Source organism: Rana temporaria, chromosome 3 (assembly GCF_905171775.1).
Source record: "Rana temporaria chromosome 3, aRanTem1.1, whole genome shotgun sequence".
NCBI classification, from domain to species: Eukaryota; Metazoa; Chordata; class Amphibia; order Anura; family Ranidae; genus Rana; species Rana temporaria.
Genome location: NC_053491.1, coordinates 166592947 through 166612479, shown reverse-complemented (window position 1 = coordinate 166612479; position 19533 = coordinate 166592947). Strand labels below are relative to the sequence as shown.

At 41.4% G+C, this 19533-nt stretch overlaps 1 protein-coding gene across 1 annotated transcript in view; it reads left to right on the top strand.

The window, feature by feature from the left end:
• Positions 1 to 19533, top strand: part of MET (MET proto-oncogene, receptor tyrosine kinase) — a 194349-nt gene that overhangs the window by 133374 nt on the left and 41442 nt on the right. The window contains exon 11 of the mRNA XM_040343773.1: positions 16587 to 16805. Coding sequence (XP_040199707.1) covers positions 16587 to 16805 — 219 coding nt within the window. The remainder of the gene's footprint in view (positions 1 to 16586; positions 16806 to 19533) is intronic.

Sequence of the window (19533 nt, the reverse complement as noted above, 5' to 3'; positions counted from 1 at the left end):
GAGATAAAACAAAGTTCAGCAACATCCTATTATCCCATTGTTGTGTAAATCTATATACACTAAAAACTGTATGATTGAATCGGTTCTGATATCGCTGTTTTACTAACCTGACAGCTTATTTTTCTAAGTAGGAAACCTTCATTTTGTTTGCAAATATTAAAGATTCTAACTACCAGTAAGAATAGAGTACCTGTAATTTCAGATCCATCATGGAAGCGCCTGTTAGGGGGCATCCACTCACCTGCTGCCGCCACGTCCCTCACCTTGTTGTGTCACTGCTGTATCACCAGCTGTCCCATTAAAGTGAATGGGCCTGTCGGTGAGTCAACAGCGGGTCAGAGGAGGAGCCGCAGCGGGTCAGAGGAGGAGCCGCAGGGGGTCAGAGGAGGAGCCGCAGGGGGTCAGAGGAGGAGCCGCAGCGGGTCAGAGGAGGAGCCGCAGCGGGTCAGAGGAGGAGCCGCTGCGGGACAGAGGTGACAGTTGCACTTTAAAATTATGATTTAAATCAAGTTCATTTAAATCAAGCTATTTTACTAGTGATTTAAATAATGATTTAAATTGTGATTTAAATTGATTTGATTAAAATCAAATCCACCCTGATTTACATGCCTGTCTATGGTTATAGTTACAGCAGTTTCTGGTTTTGAAATTCATCTTATTTGTTTATGCATTTTAGTGATAACTTGTTTTTTTCGTGACCAATATGTATCTTTTTATTATTATCTGTGCGTGTTTTGTAATGACAAAGAGACCCTGTCTACATTTATAATGAATGGCTCAGTTAGTTTTTCTCAAAGCATTCAATTCATACTTTCTGTAGTAGCAAGCAGACATAAGATGTCTGTGTCAAAGTGGCAGTCCTCCTTTTAAAGCTGAAAGCTTTTAAAGCTCAAAGGACTATGACTAAAACTGAATCAAAAATGAACACTGCTCCAAGATCAGGAGGGACAGATACACAGATGACAGGAAAAAAAACCGACAAGAATTTAGAATTTAGAATAAGATATATTTCCCCAATCACTATCCCCCCAATGTGGACAGTGTTACCAGTTTATCCTTGCACAGCTAGAACAACAGCCGGCTATTTTCAAATTTTACCTGTTGACTCTGTCATGTGTATTCTGTATACCCTGGTGTGTTAGCTTTGTGAAATAAGCCTGCCATCTTTTGTCATCTCTACCCTACTTCTAAAGTGATCTGAGGACAAAAAACAACAACAACCAATTGGATCTTTGGTCTTGTGTCAGGAAGATCTGAGTATTTAAAAGTTGATTAGCAAACTTAAAGCTGAACTATACTCCCCTTCTCTCCAGTGTGCTGCATTGTCCTGGAGCTCCCTGTCAGCCGCTGACATCTTTGGCCACATATCTTATAGGTACTGATCTTCAGCTGTTTTCATTGGCTGGGCTAGGATGACGTCACTCCTGTGCATGCCCGGGAATATTATTCATCAGGGCATTGTCGAAATTGTACACTGAGCTGTGCGTGCACAGGTCGGTGTGCAAGGGAGACAGGCAGGTAAGAAACTTTATCGCAGAATAGATATAAGTATTTCAGTATGTCACTTTAACCACTTGCCGACCAAGTTTTACTGCGGCAACATGGCTCGGCTGGGCGAAACAACGTTATGTTACGTCGCTCCGCCCTGTGGCCACTAGAGATGCATGCGCGTCGGAGCCAATGCGAGTGCCCGGCAGGTGCGATGACTGCCGGGCACCCGTGATCACTCGTGACAGAGTGAAAACCGGGAGCTGTGTGTGTAAACACACAGCTCTCGGTTCTTTCAGGGGAGAAATTACTGATCGTTGTTCATACAAAGTATGAACAGCAATCTACATGCAAAATACAAAGTATGAACAGCAATCTGTAATCTCCCCTAGTAAGTCCCATTCCCCCTTCAGTTAAAACACAGAGAGGGGACACAATTAACCCCTTGATCACCCCCTGGGGTTAACCCCATTCACTGGCAGTGAAATTTTTACAGTAATCAGTGCATTTTTATAGCACTGATCGCTGTAAAAATGACAATGGTCCCACAAATGTGTCAAAAGTGTCCGATGTGTCCGCCATAATATCGCAGTCGCAGATTGCCTCCATTACTAGAAAAAAATAATAATAATAAAAATGCCATAATTCTGTCCCCATTTTGTAGATGCTATAACTTTTGCGCAAACCAATCAATATACGCTTATTGCGATCTTTTCTACCAAAAATATGTAGAAGAATACATATTGGCCTAAACTGAAGAAAAAAAATAGTTAAAGGCAAATCCACTTTTTACTACACTTTCAGTGCAATTTCAAGTGCACTTGTAGTTTTCACTTGTAATGCAAAGTGGATTTCCCTTTAGTAAAAAAAAAACCATTGTGTTTTTTCAAAATTGTTGCTGTTCTTTTGTTTATAGCGTGAAAAATAAAAACCGCAGAGGTGATAAAATACCACTAAAAGAAAGCTCTATTTGTGGGGAAAAAGGGACGCAAATTTTGTTTGGGTACAATGTCGCACAACCGCGTGATTGTCAGTTAAAGCGACGCAGTGTCAAATTGTAAAAAGTGCTCTGGGCAGGAAGGGGGTAAAATCTTCTGGGGCTGAAGCGGTTAAGAGCAGCCTGACACAGTATCAGTAAATTAGGTGTAAAATTGCCTTTTTGGCAGCATTTGTATTATACACTCACTGCCACTTTATTAGGTACACCTGTTCAATTGTTTGGTAACACAAATTGCTAATCAGCCAATCACATGGCAGCAACTCAATGCATTTAGGCATCTAGACGTGGTGAAGACAACTTTGTGAAGTTCAAACTGAGCATCAGAATGGGGAGAAAGGGAATCTTAGTGACTTTTAACATGGCATGGTTGTTAGTGCCAAACGGGTTGGTCTGAGTATTTCAAAAACTGCTGATCTACTGGGAGTTTCACACACAACCATCTCTAGGGTTTCTCTAGAATGGTCCGAAAAAGAGAAAATATCCAGTGAGCAGCAGTTGTGTGGATGAGAATGCATTGTTGATGTCAGAGGTCAGAGGAGAATGGGCAGACTGTTTTGAGATGATAGAAAGGCAACAGTAATTCAAACAACCAGTCGTTACAACCAAGGTATGCAGAATACCATCTCTGAATGTACAACACATCGTACCTTGGAATGGGCTACAGCAGAATAAGATCACACCAGGTGTCACTCCTGTCAGCTAAGAATAGGAAACTGAGGCTACAATTCGCACAGGCTCACCGAAATTGGATAATGGGAGATAGGAAAAACATTGCTTGGTCTGACGAGTCTCGATTACAGACATTCAGATGGTAGGATCAGAATTTGGCATAAACATGAAACCATGGATCTATCCTGGCTTGTATCAACAGTTCAGGATGGTGGTGGTGTGGGATATATTTTCTTGACACACTTTGGGCTCCTTAGTACCAATTGAGCATCATTTAAATGCCACGGCCTACCTGAGTATTGTGGCTGACCATGTCAACCCTTTATGATACAGTGTACCCATCTTCTGATGGCTACTTACAGCAGGATAATGCACCAGGTCACAAAGCTCAAATCATCTCACCACTGGTTTCTTGAACATGACAATGAGTTCACTACAGGCATACACCACTTTTAAGTACACAATGAGGTTTATTTACTAAAGCTGGAAAGTGCAAAACCAGGCTCACTTCTGCATAGAAACCAATCAGCTTCTAACCCCAGCATGTTCAACTAAAGGGGTTGTAAAGGTTAATTTTTATTTTCTAAATAGGTTCCTTTAAGCTAGTGCATTGTTGGTTCACTTACCTTATACTTCGATTTCCCTTCTAAATGTGTTTTTTCTTTGTTTTCTTTGTCTGAATTTCTCACTTCCTGTTCCTCCTCAGTAAGCTGTTCAGTAAGCTGTTCTGACTGACTTTCCACCGCTCGAATGATGGTGGAAAGCTTATTGAGGAGAAACAGGAATTGAGAAATTCAAAGAAAAAAAACATTTAGAAGGGAAATCGAAGGAAAGGGTAAGTAAACCAACAGTGCACTAGCTTAAAGGAACCTATTTAGAAAATAAAAAACGAACCTTTACAACCCCTTTAAAGTGGAGGTCCACCCAAAAACCTTTTTTTTAAACCTTAGATTGATGCTCGTTTTGTCAAGGGGAATCGGGTGTTTTTTTTACAATCGAAGCAGTACTTACGGTTTTAGAGATGCATCTTCTCCGCCGCTTCCGGGTATGGGCTGCAGGACTGGGCGTTCCTACTTGATTGACAGGCTTCTGACAGGCTTCCGACGGTCGCATACATTGCGTCACGATTTTCTGAAAGTAGCCGAACGTCGGTGCGCAGGCGCCGTATAGAGCCGCACCGACGTTCGGCTTCTTTCGGCTACTCGTGACGCGGATGTATGCGACCGTCGGAAGCCTGTCAATCAAGTAGGAACGCCCAGTCCCGAAGACCATACCTGGAAGCGGCGGAGAAGATCGCTCTCTAAAACGTTAAGTACTGCTTCGATTTAAAAAAAACTACCCGATTCCCCTAGACAAAATGAGCCTCAATCTACTGTTAACATTTTTTGTTTGGGTGAACTCCCGCTTTAAGCTTTGATAATAAAACCTGGAAGCTGATTGGTTTCTATGCAGAAGTGAGCCTGATTTTGCACTTTCCAGCTTTAATAAATAAACCCCATTTTGTACTTAAAAGTGGGTTATGCCTGTAAACTCCAATGGCCTCCACAGTTACCAGATCTCAATCCAATAGAGCACCTTTGGGATCTTGTAGAACGGGATTTTCGCATCATGGATGTGCAGCCGACAAATCTGCAGCAATTGCGTGATGCCATCATGTCAATATGGACCAACGTCTCTGAGGAATGTTTCTTAGACCTTGTTGAATCTATGTCATGAAGAATTAAGGCAGTTCTAGAAGAGGGTCCAACCTAGTAATAGCAAGGTGTACCTAATAAAGTGTCAGTGAGTGTATATGCACACCTTTAGGTCCTCGCCCACAACAAAATGTAGAAGATATACATCTAATATAACTCACTTTCAAAATGTCTTTAGCTAGCTTCCTAAAAGTCTGAAATTTCATTTTTAGAAGTCACTAAAGTATAACAAATAAACAAGCTGACAAGATACTGTCAAATGACAGAAATGATGTTGGAGTAATCATGAAACAATTTCGGTGTGTATAGGGCATAAATCACAGCATCAGATAGGTGAGCAGTGGTTTGGAAAATGTTGACTGACTTGTTTTGATCTCTTCTGATACAGCTGGGAAGCTGATTTGTTGTGCGCTCAATAGTGGATGTGCATGTCTGGTGAATAGGGATCGCCTGAGGTTCTTTTTATTCACTTCAAGTAGTCCAATCCCCATGTGTATAAACAGTTTTCAGTTAGTCATGAAACAGCAGGCAGGCAAACTTTTTAAATACCAGTAATATTGACCGGTGTATGACATTCCCTAGTCTCATGGCCCCACCTTGTTAGGCAAACCTATACATTATGTGCAGAACGGCTTAACAAGCATTCATTTTTTCCTTGCTTCCTCTTGAATTATTTATCCTACCTTTAGCTACAAAATATAATGCCATTTGTTCATGGAAATAATGTTTTGTTTGCCTTGTTCTAAATCGTTTCACATTTAATGAATATTATAGTAGAGTCTTATCCTGCAACACATTAACATTGTCAACAGAATGATAATTAGCAATAGGGTAATATCACAGCCGTTTAACAAGCTGACATCTCCTTAAATATTTGATTTATGTGAAATTGATGAATCTCAATTCACTTTACTGTCAGCACCCATCAGTGGAGACACTGGTGATGAGATGTAATCTTCTTGTGAAGAAGAAAACCATTGTCCTGGACAGCTATTGTATAGAAATAATAATAATGACCAACTCAGAGCACAAATATGGGGAACTAGAATGCAAATGTTAATAAAAGAAACCAGTAGCAAATGCAGTGAATTTGAAAAAAACGTTATTTCAGAAATTTAAAGAAGCAACGTATCACTTTACACAAATTAGGTGTTGTCCATTTGATTGCCGATTGATTGACTTAAAACGGGATTTGCATTCTGGTTCAGGTAACCAACGTTTATTTTGACCAATTGTGTGCAGAAGAAGTAAAATAAATTGCATATGATTGGATTTAGGAAGCAGTATTGCTGGTCTTTGCTTAAAATCACATCTCTTTATAGACCCAGCTCCTTGGGCCCCTTTCACATGGTTGCCTTCTGTTTTGATCAGGAAGAGATCTGTCCAGTCATTCCCTGCTGATCTGAGAAGAGTGGGTGGATGACAGCTCTGTATCTTCTCAGTTTATGCATAGTGGACAGGGACAGAGCCCTCTCTGCTCTATAGGCAGCCAGGTGAATGTGGGCTCCAGTCCAGTTTACACCCAACTGCCCTCCTATCCAATCCATCTACATGTTTTTAGCAGATTAGACCGGATCAGAGGTAGCCTGTTTATATCTGCTGGTCCATAGGGGTTAATGGACCGTCCAATCTGATCCACCTGAAAAACTGACAGGTGGACATGACCGGAACGGTTGTTCAAGTGTGACAAGTGTGTCTTGCCTACAGTCAAGCATAGTGGTGGGTGTCATGGTCTGGGAGTGAATGCGTGCTGCCGCCACTGGGGAGCTACAGTTCATTGAGGGAACCATAAATGCCAACATGTACTGTGACATACTGAAGCAGAGAATGATCCACTTCCTTCGGAGACTGGGCCGCAGGGCAGTATTGAAACATTATAATGACCCCAAACACACCTCCAAGACGACTAAAGAAGCTGAGGGTAAAGGTGATGGACTGGCCAATAATAGAAAAAATACTGCGCTAGTTCAAAAATTAATTGTGTGAAAGCTGCGACTAAAAAATGTTATACAACATCAAAATCAATAAACAAAGAAAAAAGTCGCGCTAAATATATCTATTAGTAAGATGCACTGAAAACAGCGTAAATAATGTGAAGAACCAAGGTGACACCAATAAACATGCTATGAACAAATTAAATTGTGAACATAATACACGATTGTGGATTGGCCACAATCCACCATAAAATCCAAAGTTAAAAGTATTCACATTCAATGATCTCCCAAGTGAAAAAATTATCCACAAGCGTCCTGTTTCTATGATCACTTTTCCCCAGGACGCTTGTGGATAATTTTTTCACTTGGGAGATCATTGAATGTGAACACTTTTAACTTTGGACTTTATGGTGGATTGTGGCCAATCCACAATCGTGTATTATATTTACAATTTAATTTGTTCATAACATGTTTATTGGTGTCACTTTGATGGACTGTCCAAGCATGTCTCCAGACCCAAACCCTATTAAGCATCTGTAAGGCATTCTCAAACGGAAGATGGAGGAGCACAAGGTCTCTAACATCCACCAGTTCCGTGATGTCATCATGGAGGAGTGGAAGAGGACTTCAGTGGCAACTTGTGAAGCTCTGGGGAACTCCATGCCCAAGAGGGTTAAGGCAGTGTTGGAAAATAATGGTGGCCACACAAAATATTGACACTTGCACCCAATTTCGACATTTTCACTTAGGGGTGTACTCACTTTTGTTGCCAGCGGTTTCGACATTAATGGCTGTGTTTTGAATTATTTTCAGGGCCATCAAATGTACACTGTTATACAAGGTGTGCACTCACTACTTTACATTGTAGCAAAGTGTAATTTCTTCAGTGTTGTCACATGAAAAGATATAATAAAATATTTACTAAAGTGTGAGGGGTGTACTCACTTTTGTGAGATAGTGTATATATTTATTATATATATTTATATATAGTATATAACAATACATTTTGACTGTATACATGGCCTTTGTGGCGGCCTGATTGCATTGCACCTGTCTCATTGGCTCATTTGGGCCTCTACAAAATTCCCAGCCTGCTTAGAGAGTTGCTCCCATCTTGGAACCAGTTTTGTGCCTGTGTAGACTGGGGGAGTTTGATAACTGTCTGTGCGATGAGACATAGTCTGTGCAGGAATCCTCTTAAACATCGAGATTGGTGCTGGGGCAGCACAAGGCTGCACCTAGTTGATAGCCAGGGAACCTGTCTGTGTAGTAAGTTGCCAAGTTGGCAAGGGTTTATTTTCATGGTTATTTTTGTTTTGTTGCTAAGTTTTTACCTTGTATATAGTGTAAATAAACTGTACCTGTACCAACAAATTTGACGCGGGAACGACGGCTATACTTAACATTGGCTGCGCCTCATAGAAGCAGGGATAAGTATACGCCGGGAAAACCGCTACGTAAACGTCGTAACAACACTGCGTCTGGCCCGCGTACGTTTGTAAATTGACGTATCTCGCTGATTTACATATTTCTCAACGTAAATCAGCGAGAACGCCCCCTGCGGCCATTTTTAAATTGCAGTTAAGATCCGACAGTGTAACACAGTTACACCTGTCGGATCTTAGGCATATCTATGCGTAACTGATTCTATGCTGATTCGTGCCTAAGTCAGAGATACGACGGTGTATCAGGAGATACACCGTCGTATCTCTTTGTGAATCTGGCCCATTGTGTACATATATAAATTTCCTCATCACACCGCAAGACAGATCCCAGTAACCCACCATCTTTTGATAAAACTTGTATTATGCTGACACATTGGTCTTTGCTGACTGACCAACTGTGGTTTGAAGGGTAATAAAGTTCAAAGGGATATAAAACTCTTGTGTTGAACTTCACTAGAGGAGTGTATTATTACCACATGTCTCTGATGACTAAGATGTCCTTTGACTCTGTATACAATGAAAAGTTTGCTGTCCTGAAGACATTTCTTGTGGCTTTTTAGTGGCAGTTTATGATGTGAGAGCTGCAGTTTCACATTATATTATATTACAGATGCAAGAAATTTTCTTGCACCAGTGTGACACAATAGTAAGTTATTGCTATGGCAAATGTAATTAAAACTACATACGCCACAAACTTCATACTAGATAAGTTAGGGTGACCAGACATCCCTGGTTTCCGGGGACAGTACCCGAATTGAGTACACTGTCTCCGGACCAAGTGTGTCCCCGGTTTTGTCCCCGGATTGCATTTGAACAGGGGCTGGGGCAATTTCAAAGACAGTCAGTGCAGAATAAAAATAAAAATCTGAATTACACACCCCCGCTCCACCGCTCCTACTAGCTTATGGTGTGTATTTTTTTTCCATTATCTGTGCCCCTTTCTGATGATCATGTGCTGGTCGGAGCGAAGGGAATATTTCTTCATTTTCGGGTGCATGCCCATTCAGCTCCGCTTGCATGTTCTTCTGTCTTGGCTCAAGTCCCGGCCAGCCGCCTGCCTGCTTATCTCCTTGCCTTCCCTGGTGGAGTGATCTTCCTCAGCTCCCCACCCAGTAGTAGCCGGGGCCCAGAGAATAAGACTTAACAGACTGTGAGGCGGGCGGCGACGGGCAGAGAGTCGCTAATTGCCGCCATTACTATTAAAAAAAGAAAATATGTCCCCAGATTTCATTTAAAAAATCTGATCACCTTAACACAAGTGTGCATTATATTATTGTTATGAATGTGCCTATGTGTCATAAGTTAATGGGGTTGTTTTACTAAAAAGCTGAAACACTTGAAGAGTCACATGGAGGTAAAGGAGCTGCACACCCCAAATATACATTTGACCTGGTGAGAAAATACTGTAGCATTATAACAATCGATTTTTGCTCCTTTTCTCATAGAATGAATACACTTGCAGTTTCACAGCATAAATAGCTCTAAAAAATATATATTATTACATCCCTTTGCAAACACTATCTACTACACTTGTAAATAACCCCCATTGTGTCAATGCCCATTGATGGATATTTATGGGATAGCAGACAAACTGGATGACAAAGAGTTATCTTAAACTCAATGGCTCAAAAACAGAACTTCTCCTGTTTCACGCCAACCGAAAAAATAATCCAGTAACAACATGGACACCCCCGCCCATTCTGGGTAAAACCATCACCCCTAGCACCAAAGTCAAAAGTCTCTGAGTCATTTTCGACACCTACATGACAATGGATGCACAAATAGGGTCAGGAGTCAGCGGATCGCACCATCTGCTGCGCCTACTACGCAGACTCATTCCCTATCCCAAAAGAAGACATAGCAGTCGTGGTGGGTACACTTATCAACCCCAGACTTGACTATGCAAATGCCCTCTATCTTGGACTCCCTAAATACCAAATCACTCGTCTGCAAGTCGTCCAAAATACGGCCGCTCGACTTGTGACTGGGAAAAAACATGGGAATCAATCTCACCTTCACTGAGATCCCTTCATTGGCTGCCAGTAAAAGACAGAATCACTTTCAAGGCACTCTGTCTAACGCATAAGTGTATTCAAGGAAATGCCCCCCAATATCTATGCAAAAAACTAAAAGCTCACAACCCCAATCGCGTTCTGCGATCCACCATCCAAAATCTACTCCAGATACCCAAAGCCAGATACAAGTCCAAAGGAGAACGAAGATTTGCAGTCCAAGGACCTAGACTGTGGAACGCTCTACAAACCAGCATCCGACTGGAGGTGAACCACCTGGCCTTCAGAAGAAAGATCAAAACCCATCTCTTCTGAGGGCAAAAAAAAAGCTTACTCAGGGAATGGATCCTAAGCGCCTAGAGGCGATTCAGTTCGCATGCGTTGCGCTATATAAGTCTTTCACTCACTCACTCACTCACTCAGACAGCAGATTTTTTATTTATTTTTTAATTAACAAACTCACACTTTCCTTTGAATAAATATATGTATAAATATATATTATTATTGGCTTAAATAAATTAAATAAACTTTTATTTTCCATTTAAAACACGTAAACAGCTCAGCCACTACGACTCGGTCATCAAAAGAAGAGAGGAATCACCCATATTTCAATATTCACTTCAATAACACCAACACTTTTTATTAATAAAGTAATTCCATGTTCAAAATAAGTAAACTACCCCCCTTAAATAAGGTGACATGGCCACACAATAAATTAGCTGCGACTGAAGGAAGGGAACACCACAGCTTGATGCTACTGAGGCGACTGGACCTCCGGGGCTCGGAACCCCCTTTTTATTTTAAAATTTCCCCACAGATCCCCTAAACTGTCCAGATACAGTGGTCATATGACCTCTCCAGAGGTCAGGTGCCAATGGGAAGCCTCCCCCCACTTTTTCAACCTGAGGGGATACTTGAAACCACGCTGCCGCAATACCATGAGGAAAGGGGGGCTTAAAACTCTTTTCCCCCCCTTTTCCTTTCATTCCAACACTTGAGATTCTCATTGTTGTGTGTTCTTGTTATTGCGTACATGCCAGGAATAAATATCAAAGATAAACTCTGAAGGAAAAACATGAAGGTAAAAGTTCAGGAAAAACATTCCATTTTAGATATAATCTGCCCATATATGGGGGAGGATTTTCATATGAAGAAAATATTACTTTGAATTTTAAACAGTCAGAGTGCAAAATAAGTCATACATTACACTTTTGTTTGTTTTTTTAACAGGGAAACTTACGCTTTTGTTGTAGTTGGTGAGCATACAGTATATCAGTTTTGTCAAACATTACACCTTTGTTTTAGTTGGTGAGCATATAACAGTTTTGTCATACATTTTTTTTTTTGTTTTAGTTGTTGAGTATTTATTAGTTTTGTCATCCATTATGCTTTTGTTTTAGTTGGTGAACATACCTCAGTTTTGTCATACATTACACTTTTGTTTTATTTGGTGAGCATATACAGTTTTGTCATACATTATGCTTTTGTTTTAGTTGTTAAACATATATCAGTTTTTGTAATTTACAGGTATGACTAAATCTGATAGAGACATGGTTGCCAGAGTCCAAACCAAGTTCTGGGTCTTCAGTATCTTGCCACTTAATCGGTATTTAGAGATCTACCTAGGCTCGGTTACATCAAAGCCTCTGGGACCCATTGCAGTTTGTCTTTGCAAGTCAGCCAAATTACTGTTGCAGAACGTGTGCTAAAGTGCTCGCTTCCAAGACAAGAAGAAATAATTGATAATCAATGAATGAATGAATGAATGAAAAACTTATAAAGCGCGGCGCATGCGAACTGAATCGCTTCTGGGCGCTAGTTGTTCGTGTCTCATGACATCAAAAGAGCAGACTTTTGATCTGTCTTCTGAAAGTCAGGTGGTTTTCCTCCAACCGAATGCTGGTTGGTAAAGCGTTCCATAGTCTAGGACCCTGAAAAGCAAACCTTCTTTCTCCTTTGGACTTGTATTTGGTTTTTGGTACCCTGACCAGATTTTGGTCGGTGGATCGCAGAACGCGATTCGAATTGTGAGGTTCTATCTTGTCGCAAAGATATTGCGGAGCCTTCCCATGGATGCACTTATGTGTCAGGCAGAGTGCTTTAAATGCAATTCTGTCTTTTACTGGCAGCCAGTGAAGGGTTCTCAACGAAGGTGAGATTGATTCCCATTTTTTTTTCCCAGTCACCAGTCTGGCGGCCGTATTCTGAACGACTTGCAGACGGGAGATTTGGTACTTTGGGAGTCCGAGGTACAGGGCGTTAGCATAGTCCAGTCTGGAATTCACGATTGTTCCCACCACGACTGCTACATCTTCTTTGGGGATAAATGGAATAAGTCTGCGTAGTAGGCGCAACAGATGGTGCGCTCCGCTGACTACTGACCCTATTTGTGCGTCCATTGTCATGAAGGTGTCGAAGATGACCCCAAGACTTTTGACTTTGGAGCTAGGGGTGATGATTTGGCCCAGAATGGGCGGGGGTGTCCAGGTTGTTGCCAGTTGACTCTTTCGGCTGGCGTGAAACATAAGGAGTTTAAGATAACTCTTTGTCATCCAGTTTTCTATCAAAGAGAGACATTTCTCTAAACTGGGATGATGATCCTTTTTGTTGCAGATGCGAAAATACAGTTGCGTATCGTCTGCATAAGAGTGATAGAGTAGTTCTTGGCTACTGATAATATCAAAGAGAGGGCGAAGATAGATGTTGAAAAGCACCGGTGACAGGGGGGATCCTTGGCGGACTCCACATGACACCGTGCGCTTTTCCGACGTGAAAGAACCCAATTTAACTGTTTGTGATCGGTTTTCAAGAAAGGAAGAAAACCATGGTAAATCACCTTCTGCGACTTCTGCTACCTTGGCTTGTCGCATCAGTAACAGTTTGTGGTCTACCGTGTCAAAGGCTGCGCTTAGGTCCAGCAGAACCAGGAGACAAGATTCTCCTTCGTCTGCGGCCTCGAGGGCATCGTCCCATATTTTGAGTAAGGCCGTTTCTGTCCCGTGTCCGGGACGGAAGCCTGATTGTAATGGATCCAGTAGATTGTGGGTATCTAGATGCTGTTGCAGCTGTTGTACCACTACTTTCTCCATTATCTTGGCGAGAACATTTAGGCCTGTTATGGGACGGCGGTGAGTTGGGTCCTTGGGATCCAGGTTAGGTTTTTTCAAGATGGGCTGGATTGTGCCCTCTTTCAACAGGGATGGCACTGTGCCTTCCTTAAATCCAAGATATTACCTAGTGACCACTTCTTATTGTTAAAAGTAGTTGGTTAGATGACAGAATCTGGGAGCTGTGGTACCTTCGGGAGGACCCACGGTGACTGGGTGAATGAGCTACCACGATGATCTCTCTCGATTTCTTTTTTCTATCCCTCTTTTTCTTTCTCTCTACGAGAGTACTCTTGTGACTCTCTCTGCCCCAAATAGTTTGCTGAATGCTATTCCATGATACCATGTGGCATTGCTACCAATATTACATGTGTGCCTGTTACTGTTTAAGTGCGTAATGACAAAACTTTATTGCACTTGTTTGACAGTCTGGATACATAATGTGTTCTATATTCTGCGGATTTGTATGCTCTTGTATCTTCTATGCAGAAAACCATAATAAAAATGTTATTTGAAAAAAAAAAGTAGTTGGTTAGGCTTAGTAATTAATATTAGTTTATATGTTGGAGGAGAAAGGGACCATTCAATGATTATATCTCTGATACATATCTGACACTTCTAAATTGAAATATAGCTCCGTATACATATACCATATTTGTGTAAAATCTTAGCCAGCCCATCCATGAATCAATTTTTTTTCATTCAACCATCCCTGGGATTTCCCATCCACACACTCAATGTGGATGAGGGAATCCTCCCAAGTGAGTTATTGTGATTTGATATCGGCAAGGCTTCCCCTCCATCAGAATACACTATAGCCTGCAGCGCTGATCAAGCAGCAAAATCATACAGGGCAGTTGTACAGAATTCAACGTCTGTACAACCTCCCTGTCCATACATGGATCTAAATTTGGCCATTCCCTGCTGAAACAGTCAAGTTTCAATCCGTAGTTGGCCCGCTTAAGTTTGGCTATACATGGACAAAAATCAGGAAGTACTGGACCATAGTTTAATAAACACTTAATTCAACAAATATTCATAAATGCATAGTTAGGTTAACAGTAATAAATAAATATAAATCATTGTTTTGTTTTTTTTCAAAATGATAAAAGTTTTTTTTCATACATTTGTGACTAAAACAGATTAAGTTCCCAGTGGGTAGCAATTAATTGTCATTTCTGTGTGTGGTTGGTTGAGTGATTAGGTATTCATTAATTACATGATTCTAAACACAGCAAGGGGTTTGTATTGGATAAGCTGCTCATTCTTCTAGTGACTCTCTAATCATTATGTAGTTGGCTAATAAAGTGGACCAGCTTGTAAAAACTCCTCTCTATTGGTGGCAAGTGTTAACAAAGAGGTTAGTAATGTGTATTGCTGTGATTTGTGGTCAGTCTGCAGCTACGAAAGACGTCAGTAAAGACGTTGGGTGCGACAATACAATAGTTACTGCTGGGAGGTTTTATTATAATCTCTGCGCCTTGGTTGCGCTGGAATGTTAGCTTGAGCACAATTGTAAAAGTTTAATGATAATAGAGAACCTGAATATTTTCGTACCAAAGATAGACTGCTGTTACCAAAATTAGGGATTGTGCACACATTTAACAGAACACCTCCCTTTATATAATACTGTTTTGGAACAATGGGCCAGATTCACAAACGAGATACGACGGTGTATCTACTGATACGCCGTCGTATCCCTGTTTCTAACTATGCGACTGATTCATAGAATCAGTTACGCATAGCTAGCCCTAAGATCCGACAGGTGTAATTGAATTACACTGTCGAATCTTAAGGATGCAATTCTAGGCCGGCCGCTAGGTGGCGAGGCCATTACGGCCGGCGTAGAATATGCAAATGAAGACTTACAGCGATCCCCGAACGTCCCGAACGGCCCGTCGATCTAAATCTACGTCGTTTCCGTCGAGTTACACCGCATAAAACTAGGGCTGAGCCCTAGTTGTCTTAAGCCATGGTAAGTATGGCCGTCGTTCCCGCGTCGAAATTTAAACATCAACGTCGTTTGCGTAAGACGTCCGTGAATGGCGCTGGACGCCATTTACGTTAATGTCTAAGCAAATGACGTCGGTGCGATGTCAGTTAGCGCAATGCACGTCGGGTAATTTACCCGACAGAGCATGCGCAGTACGTCCGGCGCCTAATTTAAATGGGACTTGCCCCATTCGATTGGGCCCGCCTTGCGCCGGACTGATTTAAGTTACACCGCTGCAAATTTCCAGGTAAGTGCTTTGTGGATCGGGCACTTAGGCAGAAAATTTGCGGCGGTGTAACTTAAATCGGAAAAGTTAAGTTGCGCCCGGGCTACGTGAATCTGGCCCAATATTTCTACTCATTCTAATAAAATCTCATAGCATATCTAAATCCAAAAATAAATGTGTAATATATATATATATATATATATATATATATATATATATATATATATATATATATATATATTAGCTTGAGGGTCATTAGATGTGGTGATTGCTTTTGTGTTTTTCAGGTTAAATGCATTTTCTGCTGGAAAAATGCATGTTGATCCTGCCAGAAAACCATGGGATTGTAGGTCGCACGCTTACATTGACTAAACATATTATTAATAAAATACGACACGACACAATTGATTTTGGTATGAGCCAAGAAAGAAAAATCGCTCAGGTGTGGAAATCTTCAGAATAAATGTTTCCCCCAGGACTACAGGTGCAGGCAATGCATATGAGATTGCAAAACAAAAGAATGGATTCTTCTGGACAGCCGCACTTCGAACAAAAGTTGCCTTTATTGTAAAAATCCAAGATAGAAAAACAGCACTACATGTCACAGCATACCGGCAGAGCTGACGTGTTTCACACTGTATTTAGTGTTTAATCATAGCTAAAGCTTTTGTTTTACAATTGATTTTGGTATTAAAATGGCGCGGCACCTTTATTCTATTAAACTTTATTCAAATAACAAAAAATTAATATATTTAAGGTGAAAGCTTTTGGGTTTAATACTGATTTAACCCACAGCAACTGAAACAGCAATAAACATTTATAGCAAAATTTGTATACGTGAAATGTGTAAAAACTAAAATCATATTGGTTTCTATGGGTTATTTCACCCCATTGGATCCTGCCACTGACATAAGTGGAATAACCATAGTAAAACTACTGTCTAGTAGTTCTTTAGCTTGTATTTAACAGTGCCAATGTATAATGAGCAATTATATGTTTTCATTTTTTTTATTTGCAGACCTGTACCCACAGATCTACTTCTGAATTAGTTTGCGGGTCAACTCCATCCCTGAAAGATTTAAATTTGAAGCCACCAATTGTCACACAGGCTTTTTTCATTTTTGATGGATTGATATCTTCTGCTTCTGGATTCACATTTGTAATCAACCCTGTGTTTAAAACAATTGATAAGCCACTGGTTTTTTCCGGGGGCAGTAAAAACATTCTAGAAATTAAGGTATGTTTCGAAAATTTGAATTTTGAATGTTCATTAGTGAAAATCTTGTTTAATGTTTTGTTTGCATACTTTTTATTAATATACGGTATGCAGTATTTTAAAACTAATGTGTAGATGGGAATGTGTCAAAAGCAGAGTAACCATAAAATGAGCAGCTGTGAATGGTAACCAATCAGCTGCTGTCTTTCATTTTCAAAGCTTAAAGGGGTTGTAAAGGTTTGTTTCTATTTTCTAAATAGGTTCCTTTAAGCTAGTGCATTGTTGGTTCACTTACCTTTTCCTTCCATTTCCCTTCTAAATGTTTTTTTTCTTTGTCTGAATTTCTCACTTCCGGTTCCTCCTCAGTAAACTTGCCCCTATCATCCATGGGGGTTAGTCAGCCAGAACAGCTTACTGAGGAGGAACAGGAAGTGAGAAATTCAGACAAAGAAAACAAAGAAAAAAAACATTTAGAAGGGAAATCGAAGGAAAAAGTAAGTGAACCAACAATGCACTAGCTTAAAGGAACCTATTTAGAAAATAAAAAACGAACCTTTACAACCCCTTTAAAGTAGACCTAAACCCTTCTATCCTTTACAGCCAAGGAAGCTGCAATCTTAAGCTGGCCATAGATGGATCGAATCTCGGACAGTTCAGCTGGGATCGGCCGAGATTTGCTCCGCCTCCATCCATCTGGGCAGGCTGGTTGTACTGAAGTCAGTCTATCGATCGACTTCAGTACAACCAGCCTGTGTGTGTTTTTCATGCGATCACTGCCAGTGGCTAAAGCTGCCAGCAGTGACCATTGTGTTCTTCTAGCAAGGAACACAATAGCACTGCAGGAGAGATTCTCCCATCAACACCAACTGTGTTGCTGGGAGAATTGCGCAATTTTCCTTCCTTCCACCATGAAGTTGCATAATCTATGGGCTGCTTCAGCCTCTGTTTGATCTGCAGTTGCTATGGAGCTTCACATGGGATCAGTTATGACACCAGCTATTTGATGGCTTGACAGTTCGGTTGACAAGCAAGCAACTGTGAGGCCGCGTACACACGACCGAGGAACTCGACGGGCAAAACACATCGTTTTGTCCGTCGAGTTCCTTGTGAAGCCGCCGAGGACCTCGGCGAGCTGAAATTTCCCATTGAACAACGAGGAAATAGAGAACATGTTCTCTATTCCCTCGCCGAGGTCCTCGTCGGCTTCCTCGGCCGAAAGTGTACACACGGCCGGGTTTCTCGGCAGAATTCAGCTCTGAACCAAGTTTCTGGCTGAATTCTGCCGAGAAACTCGGTCGTGTGTACGGGGCCTTACAGTTATCACACCTTGAATGAATTTAGTTCCACTTCAACCGAACAATATAAAGGTAGAAACTGATTGCCAACTGCTCCAGAATGTGTCTGTTCCACATTTGATAAATTGCCCCTGTAGTGTTTTGTAAGTTCTTTATTACCTCGTAGTCAACAAATATATTGCATATGCATATTTAATTTTTTACCATTTGCAGCCAGCAGGTGGCAAGCTCAAGGCTGATATACAATGTACTACTTTTACTTTTCTGAAAGCTATGTTCAGAATAGGCTGACTAGTCTGTCTTGCAAAGAGTACTGAATAGCAGGATATCCAGTTTCAAACCCACAGCAGAATGAGTCAGAGGCACAGCTAACAGAGGCAGGACCTATCTGGATTAAAAATATAAAGTTAGAAAAAGACAGATAACAAGTATACAGGTAATGCTAGGCTTTCATACTAGAAAGTCTAGTATGTTTCACAAGATTATTGACATTAAAGTTGTTGTAAACCCCCAATGTGGAAGTTGTACCTATAGGTGAGCCTATAATAAGGCTTACCTATAGGTACAGTAAATATCTCTTAAATGTGCACCGTTTAGGAAATATTTACCTTGTAGTGCGCCGATGATATCATGCCCTCCAAGCCGTTTCTTCACTAGTGAGTGCCGTGACTGCGGCCAGTCACAGAGCTGGAGTCCACGGCCCCGGGAGGAAGAGGGGCGAAGATGGATGCGGCCTCCAGTGGGGATATTGTGGGCTTTGTTTGCAGGTAAGTGGCACATAATGTGCTGGTATGCATTAGCAGGGAACCAAGAAGGAAGTAAAACCCATCAGGAGTCACTTGTCTGCGCTCCTGGCCCCTCCCTTCTGCCAAGTGCCCCTACAGCAAGCTGCTTGCTATGGGGGCATCTGAGCCAAGCCGTTGCTCTGTGTGTCTATTCAGACATGGAGCCATGGCTCGGTCCTGCCCCTCTCTCTCTCCATTGGCTCACTGACTTTGATTGACAGCAGGTGCCAATGTCCTTTCGCTGCTCTTTCAGCCAATGGAGAGGGAGAGTCCCTGACTGCTGAGGCTCTCGTGCAACTTCGCTGGATCAAGATGGGGCTCAGGTAAGTATTAGGGGAGCTGAGGGGGGCTGCTGCACACAGAAGTTTTTGCATGAAGATAAAAAACCTTCTGCCTTTAGAACCACTTTAAAGCCTTGTACACACGCTCGGATTTTCATTGGACAAATCCATGGAATTTTGTGCGAAGGGCGTTGCCCGTGAACTTAGTATGCATACAGACGGCAGAACTTTTTCAGCCAACATACACGAAACTACGTGTTTTTTAGCGCCACCCTTTGGGGAACTTCTGCTAATGTTGTGCTATGGTTAGCATTGCTTCTCAGTATGTGTGTTTGTACTTTGTATTTTATTCCGACGGACTTGTGTACACACTATAGGATAATCCGAC